Source organism: Poecilia latipinna, unplaced genomic scaffold (assembly GCF_001443285.1).
Source record: "Poecilia latipinna isolate Pla-1442-1.1 unplaced genomic scaffold, P_latipinna-1.0 Scaffold2810, whole genome shotgun sequence".
In the NCBI taxonomy this organism is placed as follows: Eukaryota; Metazoa; Chordata; class Actinopteri; order Cyprinodontiformes; family Poeciliidae; genus Poecilia; species Poecilia latipinna.
In genome coordinates, this window is record NW_015115426.1 from 51,586 (window position 1) to 71,650 (window position 20,065).

Genomic DNA, 20,065 nt, shown 5'->3' on the forward strand with positions numbered 1-20,065 from the left:
GCAACATGCTGCTGCCACATGGCAACATGCTGCTGCGACATGGCAACATGCGGCGACATGGCAACACGCTGCTGCCACATAGCAACACGCTGCTGCCACATAGCAACACGCTGCGACATGGCAACATGCGGCGACATGGCAACATGTTGCTGCCACATGGCAAGACGCTGCTGCCACATGGGAACACGTTGCTGCCACTTGGCAACATGCTGCTGCCACTTGGCAACATGCTGCTGCCACATGGCAACATGCTGCTGCCACATAGCAACATGCTGTGACATGGCAACACGCTGCTGCCACATGGCAACACGCTGCTGCCACATGGCAACATGCTGCTGCGACATGGCAACACGCTGTGACATGGCAACATGCTGCTGCAACATTGCAACATGCTGCTGCCACATGGCAACATGCTGCTGCCACATGGCAACACGTTGCGATATGGCAACATGCTCCCAGATAGCAACATGCTGCCACATGGCAACACGCTGCCACATGGCAACACACTGCTGCAACATCGCATGATGACACTTTCCTCAGCTGGACTGGTCCCTCCAGACGGGTCGGTAGTGGCAGCAACAGCCTGAGGTCAGACATGATGTCCTGCCCTTTTCATGGCAACAGTGTCTGTTCGATCAGCTTTGGTCTCTGAGGCGACGGCTAGGCCCGAATCATTGCTTTCTGACCTGTGGGTCTCACCTGCACAGGTAGCGGGCAGGAAGGGCTTCCCCCATGTGATTTACGCCCGACTATGGCGCTGGCCTGACCTGCACAAGAACGAGCTGAAGCACGCCAAGTTCTGCCGCTTCGCCTTCGACCTCAAGTATGACAGCGTGTGTGTGAACCCATACCACTACGAGAGGGTGGCAGCGCCCGCCTGCACAGGTAACGCACACCTGAATCAGAAGCAGAACTGGTTCTGGTCCAGAACGGAGCTGAGCCTGAGCAGCAGCCCCTGCAGCTGTCTGGATCAGAACCGGTTCTGACAGCCGTCGTCCTGCAGGTCCTCAGGCGGTGATCAAGGAGGAGTTCCTGCAGGACTGCCTGCAGCTGGACCTGCCCGCCTCCTCTGACCCGTATGCCCAGCCCCGCCCCCTCACCATGTATCCCAGCATGCCTCTTTCTCCGCCAGGTGAGCACCCCCCACCAACCTCCCGAGATGTCCACCCTCTGCTACCTGGCATCTCACTCTGCTACGTCTCCTGCAGGACGGACGTCCATGATACCCGCTGCCCTAGGCGCCGCCGAGGCTCCGGAAGACCCCGCCCTGCTGCAGGTGGCCCTGCCCCCTCAGCCAGAGGGCCGCACCTCACCCCCCCTGACCCCACAGGCCGCCACGCCGGCTTCCGCCCAGCAGAGCCCCGAGTACAGTGGGACGCCCACACCTGGTACACCTGCTCACCTGTGCTGCTGCTCACCTATCCTGCTATCCTCCTCTCACTCTGATTTGTCTCTGCAGTCAGCTGGTCAGGTAACAGCCCTGCCCCCTACACACCTGCAGGACATCAGCACAGTGGGCGGAGCCACACTCAGCAGACGCCGCTACATCATCACCATCAACACACACCCAACACTCACTTCTGTAAGACACTATGTGGACGAGGAAACTTTGAGGTAGTGGGTTGCAGTGGGGGACAGTGGAAGCTACTGAGAGGTAGTGGAGGGTACTGGGTAGAGCTGGGAGGCCTAGGTGGTACTGCGGTTGCTGAGTGCAACTGAGTGGTACTGGGTAAGATGATAGTGCTGAGTCAGTGTTGTACCTCCAGGGTCGCAGCATCACAGCAGTCCTCCGTACCCACAACCGGTCTCCAACCATCCAGGTGAGACACCTAAAGAAAATCTGGCTCTATTCCGAACACCAACATGTCTCTGTGGATGTCCTCTGTCTACCCATCTCTCTGTGTCCGTTCTGCAGGTCCAGAGTTCTGGTGCTCCATCTCCTACTTCGAGCTGGATGTTCAGGTGGGGGAGATGTTCAAGGTCCAGTCCAGCTGTCCCCTGGTGACGGTGGACGGCTACGTGGATCCTTCAGGCGGGGATCGGTTCTGTCTGGGACAGCTGAGCAATGTCCACCGGACTGCAGCTAGCCACCGCGCCAGGTTAAAGCGCTTCCACCAGGTCCAACCAGTCAGTTCAGCATAGAGCAGTTCAGACCAGTTTGGATCAGACTGCTTGATTCAGTAAAAAACATTTTAGACCAGTTTAAGTAGGTAGCTACCAGCAGGGACGCTGCATGCCAGAACTAACCCGTCTCTTCCTGCAGGCTCCATATTGGGCGGGGCGTCCAGCTCGAATGTCGTGGGGAAGGGGACGTCTGGATGCGTTGCCTTAGCGACCACTCCGTGTTCGTCCAGAGTTACTACCTGGACCGGGAGGCGGGCCGAGCGCCAGGTGACGGGGTTCACAAGATCTACCCTGGAGCTTACATCAAGGTCCATCACCAGTCACTTCCTGTTTCACTTTCACCAGCAGTCATGTGTTTCTCCGCCTGCTCCCTGATTGGCTCGCTGTCACTCCATACTAAACAACAACCAACACTTGAACCCAAACTCATCTCACCTGTCTGTCCGTCTCACCTGTGTCCACAGGTGTTTGACCTACGCCAGTGCCACAGGCAGATGCAGCAGCAGGCGGCAGCGGCGCAGACAGCAGCAGAGACGCAGGCGGCTGCGGTTGTTGGGGTGATGCCAGGACCCCACAGCGTGGGAGGAATCGCACCTGCACTCAGTGAGTGTCACCTGACTGCACCTGAACGCCTCATTAATAATGCGGCTCTAACTGGGCGTTTAGCAGGTTTCTGTGTGTCTGTGTGTAAGGGTGTGTTTGGCTCCGCCCGCAGGTGTGTGCTCTGCAGCAGGTCCAGGTGTAGATGATCTGCGCAGGCTGTGCATCGTGAGGCTGAGCTTCGTCAAAGGCTGGGGGTGCGACTATCCGAGGCAGAGCATCAAGGACACCCCCTGCTGGATGGAGGTGCACCTGCACCGGGCGCTGCAGCTGCTCGACCAGGTGCTGCACACGCTGCCACTTCGAGAGCACGCCCTCTGACCTGAACACACCTGACTACTGTCGTCCCCAACAACCTCCGTTCCTCTGAGAGACGTAGAGCTATGGCTTTGTTTCCATGGTAACAACATCCAAGGGTCAGTCCAGGCAGAGATCTGGGATCAGAATCAGGAAGACTGACTTCAGATCAGCTGAAACCAAAAACCAGAAGTTCATCTATTTATTTCTATTGATTATCTACCAAAGATTTGGTAATTGATCATTTCCTGTTTAGGTTGTTTATTCAACCATGTTTTTTTTTTCTTTTTACAGTTTTTTATCCCATTTTAAAGTGTTTTCTACAGAAAGCTTCTATAACTCTGTAGCTGCTGCTGTCTTTTCTCATTACAATAAACATTCCTGTCTTTCATTCTGCTGTTCTGTCTGAAGGTGGTGCTACAGACTCAAAATATACCTCAACATGCACTAATGTGCACAGTGCATCTTGGCACTACAAGCCAGAAGAAGCAATTATAATGAGCTTTAACACTTGGAATTCTTCAAAATTCAAAATGGCTGTGCATCTTGAGGCTGAGCCTTTAGAGGTCGTCGAACAAACACACCATGCTCATCATGGTGTGTTTGTTTTCCAAACTAATGGGAAAGCTGAAATTCCAACTGGGAAATCGAGAGGCTGCTGTGCAGCCCTGACTTCAGTATCCAACACATCTGCCACCCAAAGTTAAATAATGAAAGTTGAAAGTCTTAAATATTTATTAGCCATTCTGACACTTTTTGTATTATTTAGCACATAAAATGGAAAAAAATACACCATTATGATCTTTAATAATTAGCAAATTGCTGTGGTTTTGAGGCTCAAATCCAAATTTTATTCCCAGATCCAAGACCTGGAATCCCAGATTGAAGAGAAATACAATGCTGGGTAGTATTTTAGCATCAGTAGCTATCCCATTAACACAATTTTGAAAGTACTGGATTGAATTCCCATTTTCTTCAGCTGGTTTCTGTCTTTTTGCTGCACATTTTATTTCTTCTTTTGCCCATGTTTTGAAGCATGCTACTCTCAGTTTTAATTTGATCTTTGTATGTTTTACGTTTTTGATGGTGTAAATATTGTATACCTAAGTAGTGATCTAAATCGGTGTCACCATAAAATAGGAGGTCGTGGGTAGAGAAAGAGCAGACACTGAGAGGGAATAGCGTAGCTGTGCAGACTTTTATTCAACCGTGTAACCGAACAGCCAAACTTCTCAGCCCCTCATAAGAAGACGAAAAAAACCCCGAAGAAGAAAGAAACATCTCCTCCCAAAGGCACAGCGCCGCCACTCATCCATGGAGCATCCCTAGCAAATAGCCAATCTCACATGAAACCATATCAATTGAAAAGGAAAAATAAATCATCTTACAATATGAAGAAATGTCCAGATCTGATCTGGTTAAAGGAGCTTAGAGAAGATGATAGACTTTTCAAATTAACTCCTGGGGCTGTAGTCATGGTGTCCAGGGGTTTTATGAATGGAAGTTTGTTGACAGTAAATATGGCGTCTACCGGGACAAAGACTTCGCGCCTACAGAGTTTAAACGTTTCATTCTCGCTTTCTCGTTGGTGGTAGTGAAGTCCCGCCTTCATAGTTTCCACCAGTTATTGATGAAACATCCACACGGTGCCCTACGACGGAGGGGCTCGTGGAACGTCGGGTCTTTGAACCAATGAGAGGATGACTTTATTAAACGTATGAATATTCATGAACTGGTAGGCGTGGTCTGATGGTGGGGGTCGGGCAGCAGCGAACATGGAGGTTTAATCGTCGTCTAATGGCCGCTGAGGAAGGAGAGCTTTACTGAATTGCTTTTAGTTTATCGTTTCTAAGTTAGACCTTTTTATCCACTTTGGTCGGCCTTCATCATGGAGATGAAGAAGAGAATCAGCCTGGAGCTGAGGAACCGGAGTCCCGCAGAGGTTTGTGATAAAAATACAGGTGAATTACTTCGTAAGTCCCAGAACAAGCAGCCAAAGGATGCAATCCGACATGATGGAAAGGTTCCGCGGGAAACATGCGTCGCTTCCTCCGCTGCTAACGCGGATGCAGTGGTTAGAAACCCGGCGCCGCGGCGGACCTGGAGCTCGGAGCTAGGCTCGAGTCTCCGCTGCGGTTCTCGCTCCGGTCTCCGTGGACTTCGTGGACTCCGCCGCGTGCAGATGCTTTCGCTCACTTCTCGTGCGGTGGAGGGGGCGCCTCGCGTGAGCCGAGTACAGCTGCGAGCTAACAGGCAAACCACCGAGATTCTGCTGCGTTTCCGAGCGGCGCCGAGGCTCCCCGGGCGGGGTGCTGGCGCCGAGGCTCGGTGGTTCAGAGAAAACCAGCCTGGATGGGGTTAGTCAGTGCCGGTTACATTCGGTTAAAGGCCGCTGCTAGGAGCTCGAATTGAAACAACTCTCATTGTAACCTTCAGAGTTAAATAGTTGGATTTCGTTGACACTAATGGCGCATTAGACCAGACTCCATGTTCAAAACCTTAACTGATATTTTGCTGGATGTAAACCCAGACTTCGTGTTGGATTCGGGTCGAAAAAATGCTGAAACGTGTTTCCAGGTGTTTCGGATCAGTTCGGCCCAGTTTTATTCCACCATGAGCAGTTTGTCTTAGTTTTTGAATCTTTTCATGCTGCAGCAGCCCAATCTCCGGAGAACAGTTGGATTGTGGCGGATTTTAACTCAGATAAACCGAGTTCAGGGAAACCTGGGACCGTTTGTTTCCAGACACCCAGATGGTGTTTCCTGGCTGCGGGTTGCTTGTCTCTCCTCTAACCGCCTCAGAGCTGCAGGTGGTCGGTGTCCGAGCGGGAGGGAGCGGCGGTCAGGGCGCTGGATGGATGGAGGAAACAAGGTTCAGTCATTTTACCTACAGAAACATGTTTGGATTTTAAAACGTTGTCTCAGTTTTCAACACATTTAACTAGAAAATAAAACTAAAATGTGATTTCAGAGAGCGAATTCACAGAGCGAATAATTTTACCTGTTAATGCCAGATATTTTAAATTATAACCGATACTGGTATAAACTAATATATATATATATATATTAAAAGCTAATGTTAAACTGACGGAAATACCCTCAGTTATGAATGAACAGCTGACAGATCCAGCCTGGTTTCAGGGAAGATTTTACCTAATTTGTCCAGTTTTAGCACATTTTATTCATTCATTGCTAAAAAAAAGAAGAAAAAAAAAAGAAAAGACGAAACTGTCCCACTAGTTTATCAGAACAGTTCATCATCATTTAAATCTCTTTCTGGTGAGTCAAAGCTACAAACCTGGACGGATTCTGCTCTCTGGTCCAGGAACAAAGTGATCACTTCAGGTCAGTCGGCCATTCTTGGCCTTTAACGTTTCCCTTCAGTGTTGAAGCTGGTTGACTTTCAGATAACAGCAACCCGGTTCTCGGGTCTAGTTCACACCTGAGTGATCCGACCAGTTACCTGCTTCAGATCAACATCTCCACATCAGACAGATTGATTTTTTCCCCCCGTTATTGAAGATATGTCTCTAAAAGACTGTCGAGATTTACTGCTGTTTTAACACTATAATCTGAGTTTATGTCCAATTTTACAAAACATAGTTTTGCTGTCAGATGTTAAATTACTTAATTATGAAGTTGAACATTGCAGCCATCATTAATGTAAATTTAGCTGTGATGCTAATTAGTGACACCAGGCACTGAAAAGCTGCTCAGCCTCAGAATGTGTATTTTATTGATGCTGTTTTTGCTCAAGACTTTAAAAATGAGTCAAAATATGTTTTTGAACAACCATTGCTTTTGCATCATTATGTTTCAGATACAATTAAATACTTCACAATTCCATTGCTGCTCAGTCTCTCGTGGGACTCTTGTCCTCTTTGTAATATAAAAATAACTTAAAATTGAATTTTAACATATATATTTATACATTTCTTGGAATCTAAAGTAATCATTTGATTGTAAGTTGGATACTCAGAATCAATGCACATAAATTACGTTATTTGCAATTATTCCTCAATAATGCCAGTATCACTCTCATGTGTCGCTAAAAATGTTCAAACCAAAATTAGAATTAACTTTCAGAATAATCACAAATAATTTATTTTAATGTATCATATCTAAAAGATATTAGTCAGCATAAATATATATTTTTATTATCAACCCAGCTCAGGATTAACATTATTTATCAGCCACTTTCTGACTTAAGGCTCCATGCAGCAGGTGTCGTTCACACACTGACCTCTAGATGGCACCCAAGCGCTTCTAATAGCCCCCTTAGCATGAGAGGAAGAGAATCGGGTCGAGCTGTAGAAACAAAAAAACTGATCAGCAGGTTTAATTTGCCTCTGGCAGCCATGTTGGATGCTTGTGTTGGGGACTAGTTGATCCTGCTGACTGTTCTGGCCCGGTCCTTGGCTGTGGCCCGGCCAGCGGTTCTGACCCGGTCCACCTGTCCACAGGTGAGGGAGCTGGTGGTGGACAGCTGCCGCTCGGCGGACGGGGAGGTGGAGGGCGTGACAGAGGAGTTCTCGGCGCTGGAGGTCCTCAGCATGGTGAACGTCGGCCTCGGCTCGCTGGCCAAGCTGCCGGCGCTGCCCAAGCTCAGGAAGGTGGGTCCGGTTCTGGAGGGTTCCGGTACCACTCCGATCTGGACTCTGACAGGGACTGTGTGTTTCAGCTGGAGGTGAGCGACAACTCCATCTCTGGAGGTCTGGACGCGCTGGCGGAGAAATGCCCCAACCTGAGCTACCTGAACCTGAGCGGCAACCACATCAAGGAGCTGAGCAGCCTGCAGCCGCTGGTAGGTTCTGACCCGGCTGCGACCGGTTCTAAGTGGTTCAGATGTTTGCAGTAAAGTTCTGGCCGGGTTCTGTTTGGGGGTCATGTGTGCTGCTGTGAATGTGTGCGGTTCTGTTGGACCCAGCTGACCCGGCCTGCCTCCCTGCAGCAGAACCTGAAGAACCTGAAAAGTTTGGACCTGTACAGCTGCGGCGTGACGGCGGCCGATGGTTACCGCGACGCCGTGTTCCGCCTGCTGCCGCAGGTTGTCTACCTGGACGGCTTCGACCCGGATGACAACGAGGTGCCCGAGTCCAACGGTGAGTTCTGGCTCCAGTCCGGTCAGCCCGGTGCTTCTGGTTCCGTGTGTGATGCCGCGCTGCTCTGTCCCAGATGAGGATGATGAAGCCGGGCCGCCTGGAGACGAGGACGAGGAGGATGAGGAGGAGGACGAGGAGGAAGGTTCTGAGGTGGGGCTGTCCTACCTGATGAAGGAGGGAATCCAGGTGAGTCTGTGATGTCTCAGTCACCAGCAGGGGGCGCTGCAGCTAACACCAACACTGCTTGTCTTTCAGGACGAGGAAGATGATGGAGACTATGTGGAGGAAGAGGAAGATGATGAGGAGGAGGAAGATGGAGGTGGGTCTGAAGTAAAGATGTCTCGGTTCCGGTTCTGGTTCTGCTCAGCCTCTCCGTCTGAGTGCTGTGGTTTCTTCCTCAGAGGATGATGATGCTCCGGCTCAGGGCGAGAAGAGGAAGAGGGACGCAGACGATGAAGGTGATGATGACGATGACGAGTAGAGGACATACCTGGCCCCGCCCCTTACCCGCTCACCCCTCCCCCTGCTGGGCGTGGCCTCAGAGACGTAGATGAGCAGGAAGCCCTGTTACCATGGTAACCAGACGGGAAGCTGTCTGGATGATGATGATGATGAAGATCCTCCAGTTTTAATCATGAACAGAACCAGAACCATCACAGGTTTCGGACCCGGTCCTGGTTCTGATCTGGGTCAGAACCAGGACCAGTTCTGCTCCAGTGGCCCGGTTCTGTCAGCCTGACCTTCCAGTGGGAGACTCCATTACCCATGATGCTCAGCGCCTCCTGCAGTGCTGCGCTCTGATTGGACGCCTCTCTGGGACTCTATTGGACTGTTCCTGTTGGCCCCGCCCCCAGCCCCGCCCCTCCCCGTGTAAATAGACGTGGCGGTCCTGTAGGTTCTGGTGTCGTCTCAACTTCTCTGACCCGATTTTATTTTTTTATTCCTGTCTTGAGCTGATGGTGGCGCTGTAACCGCAGAGAGTTTTGGAATAAAACCACTGAAACCAGACCAGCATGAAGCTTCTCATCCATCAGAACCAGAACCCGGTTCGGACACCTGTTGCCCTGGCGATTAGAGCAGGTACCACTGGTGTCCTTAACCACTGGAGTTTACCTTTTCTCCTTCGACTCAACTTTCCAGTTGTGTTGAAGTAAACCTTGAGGACAGCTAGTGCCGTTAGCCGTTCGGTCATTAAAATCAACTTTTATTGGTTCTGACCCAGAAACTGGACCCAGTTTGATGTTGCTGGTCTAAACATTCATAATTTAAAGTTCAACTTTTTCTCCTTCCAGTTGATTATTAAACTGCTGCAGTTCCACGGTTTCACCTGCAGAGGGCGGCTCTGTGCCACTGTGCCATAGCGTTGCCATGACAACCTGGCTTTCAGGCGGTTCTGGTCCTTCAGCTGATCATTAGGAAATAATGGCAGTTTATTTCTAAATTGGGTCGGTCACATGACCTGCTGGTCACATGACTTCCTGGTTCACATCAGCTCCCTGTTAGACCACACACATACACACACACACACTTCACAGAGGAGACAAAGCTTCCTGTTCTCCTTATAAGGAAGAAAGAGACTAAGGAACACAGAAGCACAGAGGGAGTTTTCAGACACCGGCCCTTTAATAGCGCCCTGCCACACCGTTACCATGATGTTGAGCAAGGTTCTGGTTTGGTTCCATCTGGAGCATCCAGAACCAGAACATTACAGCTCGGTGCGGTGGTGGCAGAGTTGTGCTGTGGGTTGGCTCTTCAGTCCGGGCTTGGGTGAGACGCTGCTGGGAGGTCAAAGGTCATCCCGGCTGTTGGTGAGAGCGCAGCGTCTGTCCCAGTTTGACCAACTGGATGTCCCAACAAACAAATCAGCCGCACCTGTTCCCTCCTGTGATCTCACGTTGCCGTCGTCATGGAAACAGACATTAAGGAGTTTGCATTCAGTTTGAATACCACCGGGTCCAGACTGGAGCTGAGAATCTCACAGGACCATTTTAAACCAGTTTAAGTGACCCAGTTCTGAACTGGTGCAGCTCGGGCTGCGTTCACACTCCAGATGTGAGGATTGGATCAAATTTTAACTTTGATTAGGTTGGAAAGTCTGAACCAGTTCAGATCCAGTGTGACTTAAACTGGTTTCAGACTGAAGATTACAGAAACCTGCCACTCCAGACTGGAGTTTAGACTGGTTCAAACCCAGTTTATATTGGTTTACACCAGTCCAAGCCAGTCGTGTCCTGGGTAATCTAAACGGTTCTGATGAACTTCTGCTTCCTCCATTAAACAGAATCTTGATCCAACACACCAGAACCAGAACCACTTCACTTTGTCCTGAAACAATGTCCTATTAATATCCTAAATATTTAATCAGCAAGCAAAATATTTGGTTTGTAAGCTAAATACTTATCTTCAAATTAAACTTTTAGCTTCCCAACTAAATGTTTAATTTGAAGCTAAATATTTGCTTTCCATCTAAATAACTTCAAACTTGTTGAGATAAACATTTAGCTTTGCTTATTGGTTATTTTTGACTGTTTTATATATTTAGTAGTATGATCAAGCTAACCCAGGGAGCCGTTAGCATTAGCCAGCTCCTTGTTAACGTTAGTGAGCTCCTTGCTAGCGCCACAGTGAGACTCCACACATCCAGATTCACTTTACAGATTTTATTTCAGCACATTAACAGGTCAGAACTCTCAGCTGCTCCAGTGGCTCCCATCTCAACTGAACTACATCTCCCATGATCCCCTGCAGGGTTTAAGGCCACAGGAATACATTTAGATAATAAGCGACTGAGGCTGGAAAACGGCGAAAAATCCACGAGAGCTCAGTCCAACATCGTACCAATACGGAGCAGAACCAGCTGGTCGAAACAGAACCAGAATCAGTGGTGGTGTTCTGGTTCATGACTGTTGGAGCAGTTTGGGTCGAACCAAAGAAACGGAACCACACAGGAGGAAAAGCCGATTGTCCTGCATGAGGAATCTTCTCCAGCCGGTCCATCAGCTGGAGTCAGCGGTTCTGTTAGAACCCTGAAATGGATCTGCCGGTACCTCCTGCTCCATAGAAACCATCAGTCTGAGTAAGAAACACCACATGGGAGGTCCGATCCAACACTCTGGATCGAACCAGAATTTTATGGAACAAAGAACTGTTGGCACATTCAGCCTGGCGGTCCGGCCGGTCCGTTTAAATCTACCTGAGAAGCAGCAGGTTCTGGTTCTGAACGGCTTGGGAAAGTCAGAACCAGCTATTCTCAGCAGAACCTTCTAGAAAACCTGCAGGTGTGAACAGGTCAGTTCTGTTCCACAGAAAGCCAAACGAGCTAAAACTCAAATGGACCTTCTGTTCCCTCTGTGGATCCAACAGAACCTTTGGACGGTTCTGGACAGCCAGGTTCTCCGCCCAGTGGAGACGCCGCAGAGCAACAGGTAACATGCGGAAGCTACAACCTAACTTGGCACAGATGTTACCGGGGCTTGCTTCTTTGAAAAAAAACACTGCCACTGAAAAATTGGAGATGGCTGCCATCTTTCAAGATGGCCACTGCTGGAATTTTTTTCACTAAAACTGAAAATATTTATCACAGATGCATACTTTGGTGTCAAATCATATAAATTAACCCATGTCTGATAATACATTTTTTAAAATAGATTTTTTCAAGATGGCTGCCATTGTTTTGGTACTAAAATCACCAATTATATGAATGTGTTTGGTGTCAAATCACAGCCTACATATTTTGAGACATTAGCATCATATTTTCTTCATCTTATGTTTCAAAATGGCCATCATGGTTGTTGGATAGTATATGGTTGCAATAAAATCAGTTATTGCCAGCAGTAGGCTAACCTACAATCTTAGCTACACTAATGCTAAACCATTAGGTGAATTAAAACAATTAGCAGATTCTATTGCTAAGCTGCTAAATGATATGCTAGCAAATGCTAAATGCATTAAAAACATAAGCTAACGCTAAACTGCTAAACAAAAAAAAGCTGACTGTTGTCTTCTTCAAATCTCCCGTTTTGAAACTGCCATATTTTTTCTTCTTTCCTGCCGTCGTTCATACGTCTGCCGCGCTCTGACGGTACGGTAGCAGTGGACAGCCAAAAATGTCCAAAACTTGACAGGTGATGCCTGGTGTGGAGCTTCTGATCCTGTTGCATTTTATCACTTAACATTTCATGAACCGGACGACCAAAACATGATGTCACATGAAGTTCATCCGAGTCATGAAAATGGGAAACGTTTTATGGTAATAACTGGTTTAAAGGGTGTAAAAAGCAGCAGCCATCTTGAAAAACAGCCGTCATCCTAAAATTCAAGTGGCTGATGGGAAATGCTAATGCTATAGTCATACCTGAAAGACTGTCACAGTAATGAGCTGAACGAGAAGGATTGTCCTGATCCAGTCCTGACTGAGGCAGAACCCCTGACCCGGTTTTATCTGCCTCCATCCAGAACCAGCTTCCGTCGGTTCTGGTCCGCATCTCAGGACTGGAATGTGGCCGTAGACCCAGATCATTTCCTCCTCTACCAGAACCTGCTCCTCTGGAGCCGGGCCTCACACCAATCGGACCTTTAACCAACAGAACCACATCATCTGCATAGACGTTGACTTCGATCAACTTTGTAATAAAAACATCTGAAACTTTTTCCCTGCAGAAAAAAATCAGCTGGTTTCCTTCAGAACCTCCCAGAACTCTCAAAATCCGTCTGTTGGTTCTGATCCGGGTTTGAGATACTGAACCGGATCAAAACCCAGTAAAAAGCAGCATTTCAATTACAGCAGAATTTTAGGTGGGTCCAAACCCAAGAGTTGGTCCAACCAGAACCTCGGGTCAAAGTTCTTCCTGAAACCACAGAAACCTGAGAGGACACCTGATGCTCAGGTGTTTGTGGGCGGAGCTTCAGGGACCCGGCCAGGTCCAACAGAACAGGAACTTCTGACAGGCTTGATGAGGGAAACAGAATCTGAGGTTCTGCTCTTCGGAACACCAGGGAAGTCATTAGGACCCAGCATAGTCCAGAACCGGGCTGTGGTTCTGGTCTGGCCCGGTTCACATCAGGCTCTTACGGTTGGGTTTGGTGCTGTTGGGGCAGCCGGGCTCCAGCTGGCGGTACAGCGCCTTCAGCTCCTGGATCTCATCCAGAACCTGCCGGGACTGGGTCCAGGCAGCCACCGCCTCCTTCAGGAGCCGCTCCGCCTCGGCCCGCGGGCCGTCCGGCGCCGGCTTCCCGCCCTTGGCGCCACCCGGCTCGGCGTCGGTCCGGACCTCCAGCAGTAGCCGCTCCGTCCGCTCCAGCTTCTGGTCGATGAGCTCCTGTAGCCGGCCGAGCGGTGCCGCGGTTCCGCCAGTTCCGTTCGGGGTTTGGTTCTTGGCGTCAGGGTTCAGAATCTCGTCCATGGAGGCGCAGCGGTTCTTCTCCGCGGCGCCGAGCCGCCGGTCCTGCTGGGGGGTCTGGGCCGCACCCGTCTTCTGCCACACGGCCGTCTCGCAGGGAAGGCTCTGGGACTTGGAAGACGACTCAGCGGTCCGGTCCGCCAGCGACCCGTCCGTCTGGGACCTGGGACAGTCCGGACCGGGCCGGGCCGGCGGTTCTGAGGCGATGCCTTTATGAGACGCGGAGTCCTCCTCCTGGATGAGGTCAAGGGTCAGCATCCCGTCTGAGGAGGAGGTGGAACCCTGGCGGACACACAGGAAACGGGTGACAGCTGGTTCTGAGGAACCGATGAGCCCAAACATCCGGACCCTCCGACAGGAGCTCCCACCGTGCCCTAGGGGGCGCCATCCTGACCGCGGAGCTGAGGTTTTTCACCATGTTATTCATTTAAATATCACAGTTTCAAACTAAACGGTTAGCTAGCAACCGTTAATAACTTGACAACTAATTTTTTAATTTGGATAAAATATTTAGCTTTGCTCGCTAAATATTTGTTTTACTAACTAAACAATTAGTTCATCAGTTGGCATGCCAACAAAATATTTAGTTTTCTAATGAAATATTTAGTTAGCAAGCTAAGTATTTTGCAGTTCCAAACTAAATATTTAGTTGCTGTTAATTTTTTGACTCTGTGGCTTTAAAAATGGCCACCCACAGAACCAGTATGATTCAGAACCTGCAGGACTTTAGTGCTGCATTGGTGCTGGTTTGGGCCGGATGTTCTGGGTTCTGGACAGATGTGGGACCTAAAGGAAGACGTCATACTGACCACAGCCAGCAGGTGGCCTCTGGTGGGCAGTCGGCGGTTATGAGGGATCTTCACTCGGTCTCTGGTCAGGTGTGACAGCTGGGAGTCGTCCACCATCACCTAGAGGAGCAGAATCCGAGGGTCAGGTTAAACCGGGCCAAATGGAGGGCGGTTCTGTTCTGGTTCTGCTGGTACCTCATCCAGGATCCGGTTCTTGGCTCTGGTGATGGCTGTGTTCAGGATGTTGATCCAGGAGTCCTTCTCCTCCGGGCTGACGGCCAGGAACACCTGGTTGGGCACCTGCAGCACAGGAGGCACCTGGTCAGAGGGCGGGTCTACTGTCCACAGGTATGTACCTGTGTTAATGTTGTTAATGAAGACGATAAGTCAATTATTGACGACCACTTTTTTCACGATGATGATGATGATGAGCTGTTAGTGTCTGTCAGAAATCAAAACGTTTCTACCTGTTGTCAGTCCAGCTAAAGCTGCTTCACCCAGTCTGACCCCACCCACCTGAATGATGTCATAATGGACGCAGCGCTGTACAGGTGACTTACTTCTAATGCTAACAGCTGATGCTAACTGCTGATGCAACCAGCGCTGCACAATAAATGAGGTGTGTAACCTGTCTCCAGGTGTGTAACCTGTCTCCAGGTGTGTAACCTGTCTCCAGGTGTGTAACCTGTCTCCAGGTGTGTACCGTGTTGCCTGGTGAGCTGCAGCGCTGCAGTCTGAACTTGCTGTGGTTCTTCTTGCTGCGGCTCTTGTTCTTCCTGATCTCTTCGCAGCGTTCGTAGTCGGACAGGTCCAGAACTTCATCGGCCCGGCCCAGTTCCTTCACCTGGACACACACAGGAAGTGCCGGTAACTGACTGAGGAGGCGGAGCTTGGAGGATCAACATCAGGTTCACTTCGGTCACTTCGGGCGACGGTTGAAGGTTTGATCTGGCCAGGTGAGACTGGTTGTCATGGTAACCGTGAGGTACGGTGGTGGCAGGTGGTGACGTGGACCTGCTGGGCCGCTCCGGAACCAGAACCGCTCAATGACTGCACCAGGATCTGAAGCTGCGAACACAGCAGCAGAACCACAACCGCTCTGGAACCTCCAGAACCTTTACCGGGTCAGAATCAAACCCAGTCCTCGCTCTGATCACCTGCCCATCTTTCTCCATGGAAATGGCATCCATTATTGAGCAGCCTTAAGCTGAGACTTCCTGGGAGGGAGGCCACGCCCCCTGCTGGTTCCACTGGGCTCTGACTCGACCCAGCTGCCGAGCAAAACCACCAGGTCCGGGTATTGGGGGGCATTGGCCACCCACAGAGTCAACCATGCCCCCCAGCAACATGAGCGCTAAGACGCTAGCTGGGTTTACACTTCATGGCAGCAAACCAGCAAAACGCTGCTGGATGCAGGTAAAGTTAGCTAAAAGATGACTGGCTAATAGCAGTACAGCACCGTAAGCTTGTTCACTAGCAGCCTATTGGCTACTGATGTTGTTGATCAAAAAGTGGGGAGTGCTGGTTACACTGACTAAATGTTTTTGGAAAAAAGGTTCTTACAAGAGTAGTTTTTCTGTGTTCTACCGTTTTCTTTTACTTTAGTAATATTATTGATGCTACGTCTGGAGCCGGGGCTGATCAGAAGCAGAACCTCTGCTCTGCTCTGAGCCCGTCTGCGTCCCGGGGCATTTGTTCCCGCCGATGTTGCATCATCGATCGATAATCAATACTCTCTGAGAACTGTTACATAATGAGCCGCCCTGACCTCCAACTTCTGACTGTCCAGCAGCATGCTTCTCTTCTGATCCGGAACCAGAACTGCCTAGTGGAACCACACGGATCCAGAACTTCGCTGAAGTTCTTATAATTTTAGACAAAGACATGAGTCAGCTGCTTCTGACCTGCGTGACCCCAGGTGACCTCAGGCGCCGATCTCCTCGGATTGTTTGCAAATCTGTGAGGAACTGATTTGAGAAACAAATTGAAATCCAGAACCGAGTCGGACCCGCTTCATTGCAGAGGGCCAGCTGGTTGCCATCGGTTACCTCTGGGGCTAGGGGTCTTACTGTGGTTACCGTGGAAACCAGCAGCACCCCCTCACTTGAAGAAACACAGACCGGCTGATCTGAAACCGGGTCAGAACCACCAGAACGGTTCTATTGATCCACTTCCCACTAACTGAAATGGGAACTGGGAAAACTTTCCTCCTGGTTTGGACCTCTGAAGGTTCTGACTCGCAGTGAATCGGGTCAAAAGGTTCTGAAGGTCTGACGGGCTTGGTTTTGGTTCCTCTGTGGTTCTGATCAAGTTATTTCTGATCGGACAGGAAGACGGCCGCCGCAAACAGGAAGAGGCTGGTCACCACGGCAACGCTCTGAACCAACACACCAGGCCTAATATGGTGCTGACAGGAAAAGGAACCTGAACGCATCACAGAACCAGAACCAGCTCTGTTCTCCAGTTCCCTGCAGGATCTGGGTCTGGCTTAGGAGGAGAACCGTCAGAACCAACAGAACCAGACGCTTTGGGTTCTAACACTGCAGTGAGACCAGGAGGTTCTAATCTCTGGTTCTGTGAGGCGGGTCCAGCTCGACAGTGAAACCTGATCTTTCTGTGTTCCTCTCAGACTGAAACCGGACTCCTATCAGCAGCAGGAAGTGGAGGAGAACCAGATGGAACCGAACCAGAACCCAGAGGCCAGAGGAACACCAGGTTCTCTCGGGTCCAGTAGAACTCTGAGATTCTGAATGTTCTTCAGACTGAAACATGCAGAATCTGCCCAGAGTCCAGTTCAAAGGTCATGATGCCCCAGCCACCGCTCTAAGCCCCGCCCCCTGACTCACCTCCTTCTCACAGATGAACAGCTGGTCTCCTTTCAGAACCACGAAGCGGTTCTTCCAGATCTCCCTGAAGATCCCCTTCCCACAGAACTTCCTGATCCAGCCCGTTTTGTCTGGTGCTGGGTTCTGCTGGCCGGGGTCCGCCGGACCCTGAAACAGGAAACAGGAAGCTGAACAGACTGAGCTCTAGTGCTGACCTCTGACCTGCGTGGTTCTGATTAGAACATGAGCATATCAGCAGAAGACAGAGATCTGTGGTGCGTTCAGGGTCCTCCTGGCTGCGTTCAGGCTACCAGTCATTTATTCTAACTAGTCTGTGATGCGTTCAAGGTCCTGATTGTTAATTTCTATCAGTCTATGATGCGTTGTTTATTCCAACGGGTCTGTGGTGCGTTCAGGTGTCAGATGTTAGTTATCTAACCCTGTGGATGTGTGTAACGTGAGCCTTTAAGCTGTTGGCAGATTAACTGTCACTGTGCTCTGGGTTCCCCTCTCAGCTTCCTGATTGACTGACACATCTGTTTACACCTGAACGCATCGCCCCTCTCTTTACGAGTTTTATTTGTTTTTAATAACTTTTTAAAGTCTTTACACCTAACCTAGCAGAACCGGACCGCTTTAAACTGCACAATAACAAACCATACATTTCTTCTGAAAGTCGGAAACAGAGTCTGCAGCAAATAGCGGCTTTTATGGCCTTCAGAATAAAAGCTCAACCTAATCCTGGGGCTTTTGTTCCTCCAGATTCGGCTTAACGGTAAAAAGCAGCCAGTGCCGGTTCCGTTAGGACTCACCCGTTTCCCGGAGCTGTTCTTCTTCATCGTGGGGGCTGTCAGGATGCCGGAAACGCGACTTCTCCCACTTTCACACAACTCCGTTAATCGTCCACGCAGCGCTGCGGAGCGGCAGCCGCCGATGGGAGAGCTGAAGCCGGGGAAAGTTCCGCAGGGAGACCGGAGACTCCCACTCTGCTCCGCCGCTCCTCCGCTCGCTGTCCGCGGGGTTGACAGACTGACCGACCCGCCGCCGCTGTCGCCGGGCTCCGCTTCACTCTGAGCAGCCAGCAGCAGCTCCGGGGGTCGGTGTCCGATTACTCCTCCTCCTCCTGCGGACTCCCCGCTGGCTCAGCGGCTCCTCGGCAGCATCACAGCGCCCCCCGCTGGCGCACAGCGGAACCGGATTACCCGGAACCTGAGGCCGGTCCCGCTTCAGTTTGCAGCCGTTCTGGCATCAGGTCCAGGATGAAGGCATCAGCTGGAGGTTCTGATATCTGGACCATGACCAGATGGCGGTTCTGGTCCAATTCAGATGGAACCCAACCGGACCCCTGGTTCTCTCCAGGCAGATGTTTCCTCAGATCCCAGTTCTGGTTGGCGGGTTAATCCTGCTCTGGAAGCTGGCAGATGTTGGACGGCTCCCAGCTGACCCGAGTCGGTTTCAGGGTCGGCCCGGATCCCAAACCGGGTCAGACACCGAGACCGGGCCGATCTGCAGCTATCCTGTAGGTCCAGTCTGACCCCTCCGGTCCGTCCTCCTCATCAGAACCAGAGGTCCAGAACCGAAGGTTCAGCCCTGATGAGAACCAGAGGCCCAGCCTGTACCTCCTCCACTTCCTGTTAGTTCTGGAGAATATTTGATTTCTGCTCAATCGGAACCAACCTGACCCGTTTTCTGGACCAGAACCTCTGCAGTTCCAGCCGGTTCTAGGTTCTCTCACTGGTTCTGGAGAGTGTTAATGAGCTCACAGATGTTCTGATGGGATCCAGAACCAGAACCCACATTCTCATCATGTCCAGTTGTTGATTCAATCTGGAGGGAAATGTTGATCCAACCAATCAGAGCTCAAACAGAAACTAAAAGGAAAAGTTAAAAGTGATCCAGCTGCTTCTTTCTTTCTATTTAGTTTTAATGTCAGTGTTTAGTTTTATTAACCCCAGTGTTGTAGTACTCGAGATCGGTCTTGGTCTCGAGAGCGGTCTAGAGACCAAGACCGATCTCCAGACCATTTCTTGATGGTCTCGGTCTCGGGCTCTGAGGACTCGGCATTTTATTTCAAGACCAGTCGAGACCACAACTGTGAAAATATCACAAACGTACAGCGTACTGTCCAGTTTATTTGTTAACATCTTTGTTTTCAGTGGATGCAAAACGCACTGATTAAAATCCAAGCAACTACGTGTTTCTGTTACTCCCCCCTTCCTCCTCCCCTCCCCACCTTTCACTCGCGCGCGGCGCTCCAGGACATGCGCAGTGGTTTCCTCTCAGCGGCAGAAAATGTTTGTCTAATCGTCGGTAATAGCGCTGCAAAAATAGTAAGAAATCCGATGGCCACAGCTAACTCAGCAGCGTTTCGCTTTCACAGACGGTGGGGACAACGTCTAACTTTTTTCGTCACTTAGAAAAGTAGCTCAAAGAAAGTAAGCTCCGTTAACGTGATGTTAGCAAAGCTAGCTGTACAGAGACACATAAGAATTTGTGATGAAAAAAAGTTGTCACTCACTGCCTGAATTATTGTGCGGAGGTGTTGACTGACTTGTCGCATATATGGGACAACGCTATGTCCAAAAGTCTGCAATATAGTGATGTGACATTCAGGAACAGTACGATTCATCTGCTCGTCTCTTTACTTATTAGATAGGACTGGAGTGTCGCTGAGAGCCGTTGTTCTATCAGATAGCCATACGCTGTCAGGTTAGCATACATGCATTAAGAAATCCGACCGTCAGAGGAGTTGTCAGTTCACCATTCGCATCAAGTTATGACGAAAATAAGTCATTAAATTGTTTTCAATGATAACTATACAGATATACATGTGTTGTCATGGTTTCAAAGTGTATTTAAAGCAGGGTCTGGCTGCAGCTGGAGTCAGCTACAACACACGCCCGTGTAAAACTCACTTAACCGCTAAGTCAG

At 50.0% G+C, this 20,065-nt stretch overlaps 3 protein-coding genes and 1 long non-coding RNA gene across 9 annotated transcripts in view; 3 read left to right on the forward strand and 1 right to left on the reverse strand.

Moving 5' to 3' along the window:
* LOC106939239 (mothers against decapentaplegic homolog 4-like) overlaps positions 1–3,412 on the forward strand; it is a 19,656-nt gene extending 16,244 nt beyond the window's left edge. For both annotated transcript variants that reach the window (XM_015021589.1, XM_015021588.1), the window contains 9 exons: positions 708–885; positions 1,004–1,132; positions 1,209–1,388; positions 1,460–1,582; positions 1,767–1,820; positions 1,916–2,099; positions 2,264–2,432; positions 2,589–2,727; positions 2,840–3,412. In XM_015021589.1, the coding sequence (XP_014877075.1) occupies positions 708–885; positions 1,004–1,132; positions 1,209–1,388; positions 1,460–1,582; positions 1,767–1,820; positions 1,916–2,099; positions 2,264–2,432; positions 2,589–2,727; positions 2,840–3,045 (1,362 nt within the window). In that variant the 3' untranslated portion in view covers positions 3,046–3,412. The remainder of the gene's footprint in view (positions 1–707; positions 886–1,003; positions 1,133–1,208; positions 1,389–1,459; positions 1,583–1,766; positions 1,821–1,915; positions 2,100–2,263; positions 2,433–2,588; positions 2,728–2,839) is intronic.
* A 1,339-nt stretch (positions 3,413–4,751) lies between these two features.
* LOC106939241 (acidic leucine-rich nuclear phosphoprotein 32 family member E-like) lies at positions 4,752–9,130 on the forward strand. Of its 4 annotated transcripts, none has more exons than XM_015021593.1 (7): positions 4,752–4,963; positions 7,484–7,633; positions 7,702–7,824; positions 7,972–8,122; positions 8,196–8,308; positions 8,378–8,441; positions 8,524–9,130. In XM_015021593.1, exons 1-7 carry the CDS (start codon positions 4,910–4,912, stop codon positions 8,601–8,603), a joined length of 735 nt encoding a protein of 244 aa, XP_014877079.1. In that variant the 5' UTR covers positions 4,752–4,909; the 3' UTR covers positions 8,604–9,130. The 4 variants fall into 4 exon arrangements, with proteins under 4 accessions (XP_014877079.1, XP_014877077.1, XP_014877078.1 ...); XM_015021591.1 differs by lacking the exon at positions 4,752–4,963 and adding an exon at positions 5,033–5,892; XM_015021592.1 differs by lacking the exon at positions 4,752–4,963 and adding an exon at positions 5,037–5,892 and having other exon boundaries at positions 7,975–8,122.
* Positions 9,131–10,767: 1,637 nt separating this feature from the next.
* Positions 10,768–19,074, reverse strand: LOC106939240 (pleckstrin homology domain-containing family O member 1-like). Its single transcript, XM_015021590.1, has 6 exons — positions 17,947–19,074; positions 17,156–17,302; positions 15,013–15,153; positions 14,505–14,609; positions 14,331–14,429; positions 10,768–13,803 (listed from the first exon to the last, which is right to left on the reverse strand). Exons 1-6 carry the CDS (start codon positions 17,971–17,973, stop codon positions 13,177–13,179), a joined length of 1,146 nt encoding a protein of 381 aa, XP_014877076.1. The 5' UTR covers positions 17,974–19,074; the 3' UTR covers positions 10,768–13,176.
* Positions 14,571–17,146, forward strand: LOC106939243 (uncharacterized). Of its 2 annotated transcripts, none has more exons than XR_001422793.1 (4): positions 14,571–14,657; positions 14,787–14,928; positions 15,101–15,265; positions 16,639–17,146. It is a non-coding gene; the product is annotated as an uncharacterized LOC106939243 (long non-coding RNA). The 2 variants fall into 2 exon arrangements; XR_001422792.1 differs by having other exon boundaries at positions 14,787–14,860.
* Positions 19,075–20,065: the final 991 nt, after the last annotated feature.